This window comes from Homalodisca vitripennis, chromosome 2 (genome assembly GCF_021130785.1).
Source record: "Homalodisca vitripennis isolate AUS2020 chromosome 2, UT_GWSS_2.1, whole genome shotgun sequence".
NCBI lineage: Eukaryota > Metazoa > Arthropoda > Insecta > Hemiptera > Cicadellidae > Homalodisca > Homalodisca vitripennis.
Genome location: NC_060208.1, coordinates 199,189,470 through 199,200,549, shown reverse-complemented (window position 1 = coordinate 199,200,549; position 11,080 = coordinate 199,189,470). Strand labels below are relative to the sequence as shown.

Genomic DNA, 11,080 nt, shown 5'->3' with positions numbered 1-11,080 from the left:
AGAAATAAGCAAATATCTTATGACTATAAACAAACACATTAAAATTAAAATTAGCTTAACATAAAACATTTATGTATTCTGGTTTTTGGGATTTATTTCCGTGGTCAATATTTCGGATTAGGAATGCCTGAAGGACCCCTTGCGAGAAGATTCCTATAATTCCTAAATTTCAACAATAGAATCCTGTAACGATCCCACTATTTATTAACATATACTTACAGAGTAGATGCTATAAAACATATATGTTCATACCACTAACCATTAAAACCAGTTAAACTAAACAATTAATCTCAAGAGTATGACAAAAATTTAACAAAACAGTGAACTACGAGGCTGCATGGGAAAACCCGAGCCTCTAATAAATAAACAGAAAAAAACTTACTATAGATGTTAAGTGTTTTGCGCAGCTGTTCGTGATTGTTTAGTTTCTAGTAGTATTCTAAGTTCTAACCTATCTAATTTCTTGTTGCTACAATCTGGGTAAATGGAGAGTTGACGTAGGTTTTATAAAGTCTATTTAATGTTGTAACGTCACATCGTTAATCTTTGTCGTTATCATATTTATATCATAAGACTATAGGGTACTTATAATTTTCGAAAGAGTAGCCTGTACTGTATTGACCTCTCTAGCCTATTCAGATTTTAGGTAAGTGTGTTGGTTAATTTTATTATATTTTTCTATTGTATAGCCATATAGTGTAAGCTTACATTAAGTTTAAGCTCAATCGTGATCAATATCTAATATTTGCATAGCCCAAGGAATTAACAATTAAACATTCAGAATAGTTAGAAATGATTTATCCACTGAACTTTTTGATTATTTATCAGTTGCAGTATAATAAGCGGCCACCATGACAATCTAACCATCGATATTCATGAGTAATTGAAGCCTCAATATAACTATAGTACTGAGACCAAATTATGTTATGTAGCCTATATTTAAAATTACAGTATAGTAAGGCTGTATTTATTTCTAAAAAATAATAATTTAATAATTATGATAAAAGATATCTTGGCTATGTGTATTTATAAAATGTAACAAAAAAAAAACGCTGTAACATTTAACTACTTTTTTACTATTTTAAAGAACAAACATGTTCGATACCTTGTGACATAAATAACACATGTACATCACTATTATACTTGTGGCCATTAGAGATGGGCAGTTTATAAAGCATTAGTGTCAATAATAGGGTTACTCAGTGGTAACCTATTACCATGAGGTAACTACTAGTAACGTGTTATTTCAGTAACAGCTGGACTGAATGATTTGGCATTCTCATAACATCTATAGGCTAGTGTTAGGTTACTCAGTAACCTACTTGGTAATTATCATATTAACCGCCGGGGCGGAAAAATACGAGTTTTGCGTTCTTAACTTATTGGAATCGTCCTATATAAAAAAAAGTATAAGGTTTGATGGGGTGGAAATGAGAAATAACGAAGTTCTAGAAAATAAAAAATTAAATAACTTTCCAGTAATATCTCCATGTTCTACATCCACGTCTAGCGTCACGTGACCTTTTGTGGCCAATGATTGAACCTCGTGATGACGTCATCGGTTGCGCCGCCATCTTTGCAAACGTAAATGAGAAATTACAGAAATGAGCAGAATTTTGATCAAAATTAATAATGTTTTTCTTAATTTCGAGAAAAAAATTAATTACGAGTGCCTCCGGCCATCAGCGCGGGCTTCGGCAGCACCTTCGGTGCTGCCCCGCGCTGATGTCAATAAAAGAAAAACATCCCTCGAGATAGTACCTATCAGTAAAATATAAAATTCTAGAGGGGCTGATCAAAAATATAAATTGAAATGTAATGCAAAGGCAATTATGTAAAGTTTAAAAACTAAATAAATCATGAAAAACTCAAATATATAGATGGATATTAACAGAGAACACTTACCATTAGTGTGTTGGCGGATATAGCTAAAACAGCAGCAACAAAAAAGTGGTCTATTTACAACGAAACGACACAGTCTCCCGGTTTAAAAACACCACTCGACCGCACGACGAACAAATACACTCATTTTTTAAAAATGCCCTGTTCTATTAAAAAAGAGATAATTTCGTTTCGGTTAAAACGTAAGCTCTTTACGTGCCCTACGAAACACTCCGACACACACAATTCACTAGGGTTGGTTGAACTAGTGGATGGTTGATTCATCATTGTAAACTCACTCACTCAATCCGACCTACTGAACACGATATCTTGTGTAGAACTGACCTATGCCCCGGACAACTCAGATAACAGGTATGCTATCAGGCTGCTATCAGGCTGCTATCAGTCCCGGCCGCAGATAATATTCAAGTAAACAGATTATCCAGACACAGCACACAAACTGAACATTAAAACATTAGAAACTTTACCACTTATCAATATACCCCCTAAAATCATGTTATTTGTCATTTGCACCCCCTAGTACTATATATATTTTTTGTTCAGGAGGGTGAGCAGAATACGTTGGTAACGTCAAATTCGTGATTTGCCGCCCCGGCGTTTAATCTTACTGGTACCACCTACTTATGCAAGTAATGAGGTTAGAAGTGGAAATATTACGCTATGGATTGTTATTATGCAATATAAGTAGATTTGGATTAGGTTTTCATAAATACGTTAATAGTAGTATCAAAGTTAAAGATAACCTAACAAGCGTTCTTGTCATCTGTGCTTGAATTCGGGTACTATTTTCTATCTCAAGAGATGCTTTTCTGTCTTCATTAGAAGTTCGGGGTGAAAAGGTACCACCGAAGCCCACACTGATGGTCAGGGGCATTTCCGATCGGTACTTTCCCAACTTCAGATCATGTCTCAGATAGGACAACTTTTTCAACACAATATTTTGGTATTGGGTATTATTTTGGTAATATGTTATTGACAATAGTATTTTCCATCCTTAGCGGCCATTACCCAAATAATATATACATGATTTAACTTGGTTTGAATTATTTTGGAACAACGTCTTATCTGAATTGTGTTAGAGGCTTTTGGTATTAAACAATATTACTATTCTGTAAAATAAACTAATTATCAATTATGAACATTTATAGGTGAAATGTTTTTACATTTGATAGTTCCAATATTTCTAATCGATAGTTGATTTGATTGTGGTAGTGGCCGCTTATTATACTGCAGCCGATTTTTCGAGTTAAAAATACTCTACTAGGATATCAATACTAATTAAATAAAAGCGATGAAGGACCTAAAAACATCTATATCTGGTAACATGTTTGAAGTTAAAAATGGTCATGCTGTTTTTAGCACTTTGCAAGCAATTTTTTATTAATCTACCAGTAATAGAATAGTCACTTATATTAATTTTTATACTTGGGTTTTTGTAAGGAAATGTAGATTACAGTACTAATATATACAATAATATTTATAGATTGAAAACAATGCTTTTGTGAAAGGAATGAAAGTTGTATATTATTGATATACAAATTTCAACTTTAACCTCTTTTTAGGGGTAGGGCTGCAGTATAATAAGTGGCCACAGGACAATCAAATCAACTATCGATCATAAATATCTAAATTATCGAATATTAATTTGACCTATAGAAATTAATAATTAGTAGTTGCCAGCTGTTTTTATTTTACAGAATAACAATATTGTTTAATACAATCTTGAAAGTCTATAACGCCATTCGGTTCAACATTATTATTCCAAATTAATTCAATAAAGTAAAATCATATGCATGGTATTTGAGTAATAGCCATTGGCAGCAAATACAATGGCGATGTACATGTGTTATTTATCACAAGGTGTCAGTCATGTATCCTTCAAAAGAGTAAAAAGTACATTTTACACCGTTTTGTTTCTTTCATTTTATAAATATACATAACCTAGATAGTTTCTTATTCTTCAAACAGAAGAAAATGCAAAATGAAAGAGACAAACAGGCCTAACTCAAGTGCAAACTGAGATATCTGGTTGACAGTGATGGATAAAAGTGGTATTTGACAGAAATAACTTAATCAAAATACAAATTAATATGAACAAGACACAAGAAGTATTTAAGAGATAAAGGTGGTACTTAACAGAAATATTGACAAAGGTGGTACTTAACAGAAATAACTTAATCAATAATGTTTGAAGTTTGTTGGAATAGAACAGTAGAAGGATTGTTTAGGAAGCATGATTTTTCCAAACATTTGCCATTGTTAAGTCATACAATACAGTCAGTAACCTACGTTTTGAGATCTGCAATCTGGTCTCTTCTTCAGGTAAATGACTAAATTAATGCATGACTAAAACCTAGGTTAAAGTAAACAAAACATACCAGAGCGTTGTGACACGCATAAGTTTGGTACCACTACAGCGTCTATTACATGCACTTACTAAAACTAAACACTAATTATTAAAACTGAACTACAGAATACAGGTCACAATAGGTCTGCAATCACTGGCCAATAAATAAGAACAAATAGGCCTCCGGATAATACCAAAATACCCAATTCTCTTAAAAATAATATGGAAATCTTGATTTGTAGGCCTAGGTCACTCATTAACCTAAAGCATTCTTTTTCAGCAGTGCTCTGTGGGTTGGGATGCCAAAGAAGTTTGTAGGCGAGAACAGCAAAGCTGTCGCAGCTAAAGCACGGAAAGCAGCCGCCCAGGAGGAACAAGCTATCAGGAAGCAGAAACAAATTGAAGATGAATATTGGAAGGACGATGATAAGAACTTGGCTAAAAAGCAAGCAAGAAAGGTAATTTTTTTAAAAATTAGAAAATCCTTAAATAGACAATAAGTTCTTGTAAGAAGCAAAATATTAGTACAGTAAAACCCTGATTAACCGAACTAAAGGGAAGGCAGCCATTTCGGATAAACAATTTTTTGGTTAGCCCACTTACGTCTAAAAATAACCTATTAGTATGGGTGCGTAGGTGCAAAGACTTATGTACAAACGATATCTTTAAGTTACACTTTTGAAATGGAGGAAGGTGAGTAATAGCAGCGGCAAGAGCTGGCTGGGTGAGGTGCAGCGCAATGGTGGGCGCTACAGTGATGCGCCACACAAGCACCTACTCTTCTGCCTAGAGGTGGTGGGTTGGCGCATTCTGCTGTTGAATATTAACTATTAATATACACATTAACATTCATAGAACTGAGTTAATGTTCCACATTTCGGTTGACCCGAGTTCGGTTATCTGGGGTTTTAATGTAAGTATAATAGTGTAAGCTGATGTAGTTGATTTGGTTTAAGTATAGCTGTAAGGTTTGTTTGGCTACAGATGTTCTAATTCGTAGCAAAGGTTTTTTGGTGAGTATGAATAATAGCCTTACTGCCCTGTAATTTTCAGGAAGAACAAGAGCGAAAGAAAATGGAACTGCTCAAAAAGAAAGCGGAAACCAAAGCTCTGATGGAGGAGGAAGTGAGTTCGATCAAAACAGCAGGAAAACAACCGATATCCAAGATTACCCGAGCTCAAATTGTGGTATGTAAGATAAAAGTTACAATAGTTAACTTTGTCTTCTGCTCTATTGTATTATAGATTGTTCTGTTAGCTTTTGTAACGTGCAGAGCAAATGCTTAGTTCTTTTTTGAGTGGGCCATTTGAAAGGATTGAAAAAAAGATGCCACAAAACTACATAATAGTGTCATATATCTTATCGATTAAACATTTATATTAGTTTTGAGAGCCTACTTAAAATTAGTAAAGAAATGAAAACCTTTTTATACAGATGGCCACAAACCTAACGTTGTTGATATAAAAGTTCCTCAACGCTATAATGGTAACTCTGCAACAACTTTTATCTACCTCTAAAACTAATGCAAACTACCTTAAATTTTCCGTGAATTCAGTGGATAGTAGATGGGCCTAGAAACATTGTACACTATATGTCTCTCATAGATAGTGGCTTTATGTTTTGGAATTGTAATATTGTTAATTGTACGAAGATTGTATGTACCCTCATAGTGCATCTCACCGAGAGTATGCTTTGTAAGACACAAAATGTTGGATTTCTCATACTATAGGTGGACATCTAGAAGAGCTTTATTAGCCCTTGTATAAAAAGTATTTTGATAATTTACTCAGGAATCGTTATAGGGCATTGGTTCGTTAAAATATGATCTGTTACGTAATTGGTGTCCAGACCTGTGTTGCTCTAAAATTTTGTGCTTATATGAGGATTTAACTATGCTTTTCTCTCTTCCAGAATAATGTCTATAATGTCCAAAAAATAGAGTAATTCCAAGAAATCTTGTATTTAATCAAAGGCTATGCAGTTGTTATGATTGAATCTAGAGAACCTTTACTGCTTATAAAACATACATAAAAAGTATTTAATAATCTTCATTTCTAAAGATAGGCAGTCTCTTAACTAAAATTTAAGTTTCCAGTTCACACCATGTCGAAGCATAGCTTTACACATTTTACAATATAATTTTTTAAATATTTTGGCCTCTCTGTAGAGAGCATTTGGTTTAGCATCTGTTGACTGAATGTCTTCCAAGTGAAAATATGATACTTAATTGATAGAGGTTAAATAGTTTTAATAAACACAGAGTGCAGTATCATTATTGATATCTTACTTTTTATTCAGCAGGCAACCATATGATTTCAATGGTACAGGAAGAATTTCATGTAAAATGTTCATTTTTGTTACTCATACCCAATGAAATTGAATGTGCTGTGTTGTATTATAATCTAAAAGCAAACCTTTGATAGAATCACATGAGGTATTCAGTTGATTTTGTGCCAGGCGGAGACAGAGCGCAGGAACCAGGCTGCAACAGGAAACTGTCAAGAAGGCTCCGGAGACGCACATAGAGCAGCCTCTAGAAGAGAACATCAATAGGCTGCAGATAGAGGGTGATGAAGCCAGGACTGTCGATGAGGCCATCAGCATTCTCAGGTGGGTAGCACATGGTGCTGCTGTTCAGTTGTTCTCTGTTTACGTTTTTGAGACATTTAAGATGATAAAATTGATGATCTATGCTCATGTACCATTCCCAGTCAATTTCGATGTGCAGAATTCTGATGACAAGGTTTGGTCTTGTACAATCTGACCAGTACATAAGTAGTTTACAATATTGGATATGAAGAAGTGGAATGTTTTGATACATTTTAACAAGTATTTTTCTGAATACTTCTTCAAAGGTTCACTTAACCCTTTCAGTGCCAACGTTCGTTTTTAGGGACGTTCTATAAAAGTAATACCCGAAGATTAAAATAAAGTTAAATGTTTTCAATATTGTTGTTTTTGTATTCACTATAAAATAATATTTTAAAAATCACTTTATGTAATGTTCTTGAACTAAATATTGACCAAACAAAGACAACATATAAGTGACATTAGGTGTCGGCTCTTCACTGTGGTACTTTGGTATTATCTATTTTTGGAGGAGATTTCCTTATCGGGGACCAAAATAAACTTCATTATATGTTGTTACTAGTACTTTCCTTGTTTCATAATGAATCGATAAATACCCCATGAGTCATAAATCCTGTTGCCAAACTGCCTCCAAATAGGCCTAGACGAGCAACCCTTAATAGTCCTAGATGCACAAATCACCTGTTATTAATTATTGTTCTTTTAGTTTTTATTTTCATTGATTGTCGTGCGCTTGATTAATTTATAATTTCATCACGAATGATTATTTTCACCTCTGGGATTTACCTCAAACTGAAGAGGAAAATCTTTTAATGGCAGAATACATGTGGCGATCGGTAGTAGCGGCGATTGGTGGCAATGCATTCAACTCAATTCTCTCCAACATCGATGGGAGTACGATAACCATTTGTCGTAATAACGTGTAAATTATAAAATAGGTTAAATAAAATCTGTTCTTTTTAGTACTGTAATTTATTTCGGTCCCCTATAAAGAAAATTCCTCCAAAAATAGTGGCCTCCGGGTAATACCTGATAGGTACTTCCCTGACCTCAGATCATGTCCTAGATGGTCAAACTTTTTCTATGTCAGATCATGTTGGATGTGAGCGCAATTTAACTATTTATATTTCTAGTATGTTCGTAGGTTTTTACCCACTTGTACCTACCTAATACAAATAGTAGATAGGGACAGAATGGCCTCCTCCTTGCTGATATCACTTTCTTTTGGGAGGTAGAAAATAAGAACCGATCATCATAATGTCATGTAAATTTCCCAGTACTTCAAATAAAGTCTGCAGTTTGTAAAAATTTACTATTTTTAGGACCCTGGTAAGAAAACTCATCTAAACGTAGTGGGTGGCTTCCGAATAATACCAAAGTACTGAAATGTCAAATGCAGTAAAACTTTACTAAATTTGTATAAGAACAAAAAATCCATGTTTTCAATGTGAATGTGAAAAATTGTGTTTTCATATTCTTGTTTTTGATAGGCCTAAATGTTTTATTTTTGTATTAAAAGAGCTTTTTTATGTAAATATTTGTATTTGTTTATGAGTTATAACAAAATCATGAAATATTCAGAAATCAGAAATTCTTTATTGTCAGACAGTAGAACACTGCAAAATAGCGTCAACAATTTGTAACTCAACTTTTTTTATATAAACAAGTATAAAAAGTTTATCTGTCAAGATAGTTCAGTGGATTTTTGAGGTTATGCACTATTGTACCTGTGGATGAGAACTTTAACGCCATCTACTGTGTGACGAACTTTTTAACTATGCATTTATAGGAGCAATATTAAAAAAAAAAAGAAAATAATTCAACGTAAGTTAGTATTTATTACTAATAATTATATAATTTTTTAATGCATGCACAATAAAATAGGTTCATAATTATTTTAAAGTATATCTTTTGAAAAAAATTTTAAACTCAAGTGTTTTAATCCAAAATTAACAAATTGATAACATATAATGTGGGTGGCTGTAAAAATACTAAAGTTTGGCCTGGGCAAACTTCATACAGCACAGGGCATATAGCCTACCTTGGCACTTTTGCAAAATAACCTGTAAAATGTCTGGCACTGAAAGAGTTAAGGTATACACAAAGTTGAGACAGGTAAGTCCAAAACCATGAAGTAATATATTTTTTGAGCTGTTGAAGTTGATTTTGAGTATTGACTCCCAAAATGTTGACAAGTAAACTGGAGTATATATTGTAAGAAACTTTTTTTGTATGGATCCAACCTTTTGTGCAAAATCTACTTAATGGTATTTATTCTTAGTTCCAAAGATGCGGAAGTGGACAAACATCCCGAGAAGAGGCTAAAGGCTGCGTACGCTGCGTTTGAAGAAGTGGCAATGCCTCGTATCAAGGAAGAGAATCCTACGCTGCGACTCTCGCAACTCAAGCAGATTCTCCGGAAAGAATGGATGAAGTCACCTGAGAACCCTCTCAATCAGAGGCAGGCATGAGCATGAAAGCACTGAATCGTCGGACTTGTAATTATTTTTGGACTTATTTTAAATATACACCTTTTTTTGTTTCTTGAGGATCATATTGTGTTATAAATCATTTATATTGTAAGAGTTATTTCTGCAATAAATGTCATAAAACCTGTGATTATTACCATGTAATTGGTAGTTATTTATATAAGTTATTTATCACCAGTTGAATATTTTTTAATAAAACCTTAGCTATAATAGTTCGCTTCGTTTTGGTCAAAAAATTTACTTCCTGTGTTTGACCTAAATCAAAAAGTATAAAATATGCATATAATCAAAATAATTAGTTAACTAAAATTAGAAGTCATACACCTCACATATTTTTTTCATCCGTTTCCAAAAACAGATTTTACATACTGAAGTAGATTATATGAACATTTTTACTTTCTTACTCAGTTTGTTTATAAAGTCGTTGAAAAAAAAAAAATGGAGGGACTGTACTTTGAAAATGTATCACACTTTGAGAAAATAAAAATATTAGATAACCATAGGCCAGTAAATGTTCTGTAGTATCTAAAAACATGTTTGTATATTGTAGAGGTGTATTACAGTTACAAATTAAAACGTGATAAGGCAATTAAAACTGAAAATCATATGTTTAGTAAATGGTTGATTATATTGCTATTTGCATGGTGACTTTCATGGTTTAAACAGATGAATCTGCTTTCATGTTAAGATACAGCTGATTAGAACAACAACAAAGAACAACACTATCTTAAGTAGAATAAGAGCACTATTGACTAATTTGTATAAGTGAAAGTAACAGATGATAACTTTTCAAAAATAAACAAGGAAATAACTTATTTATCTGACTTCATTTTTCTTCTAATCAGCTGTGTCTTAACATGAAAGCAGATTCATCTGTTTAAACCATGAAAGTTGGGTCAAGCAGATTGTTTGTTACAGTATTGTTTTTCAAATTTAGTAATAATTATCTTGCTCAATGTTTTTAACCCAAAATAACTTTTTATGTTTATACTGCCTAAATACTTACATCAACTTTTGAAACAAGAAAAATACTTTAATTTTCTGGAACTTGGAAAAACTTGCAAATATGATATGTTATTAGGTTAAGAAAAATGCCACAACTTTTTTATCTCTTGAGCGATTTCAATAAATGAGGGTACCGTTTGATTTAGAATAAAATGTATAAACATTTTTGATTCTAGTACATTTTAAGAAGATACAGGAAGAATTTTAAGAAATTTATCATCAAAGATTTTAACAAGACGCCGCCGTTTTGAATTTTGTTGACTAAAAATTTCAAATTTTTTAAATTTACGATCTTTACTAAATTAGCATATGTTGAAAATTTTAACTTTCTAATTGAATGGTTGTTTAGAAAAAAAATTTAATGTAAAAAACACAAACGGAGGGACAGACAGAAAACAATGCATTTTAGGACATACATTTATGGGAACTTTTTGGTTTCTTTTGAACTCAGGAACAACCTCCTGAAGTTTGTTGGTGTATTTCAGTAACACCCTGTATGTATGAGAGAGAGAGAGAATTTTCTTTATTCCAAAACATACATTGAGCTACATTAAATGTAAACATCAAGTGTACATGAATAGCGTCAATATCTATAAAAATCTAAAACTAAAACTAATTTATGAAAATATAACACAGTATGAAAATATAATCTACTGTATATTATGATATAGTATTAAAATGAATTAGAAGAGAATCATTTTAATACAAAATTCTACAATAAAAACTAAATCGCACAAAAGAGAATAT

The 11,080-nt window shown here is 32.6% G+C and overlaps 1 protein-coding gene across 1 annotated transcript; it reads left to right on the top strand.

The window, feature by feature from the left end:
- The first annotated feature begins 403 nt into the window (after positions 1-403).
- Positions 404-9,472, top strand: LOC124355242 (coiled-coil domain-containing protein 124-like). Its single transcript, XM_046806285.1, is given in 6 exon segments — positions 404-646; positions 4,533-4,707; positions 5,303-5,437; positions 6,708-6,752; positions 6,754-6,860; positions 9,121-9,472. Coding segments are annotated over 5 exon segments (636 nt in total). The 5' UTR covers positions 404-646; positions 4,533-4,548; the 3' UTR covers positions 9,311-9,472.
- Positions 9,473-11,080: the final 1,608 nt, after the last annotated feature.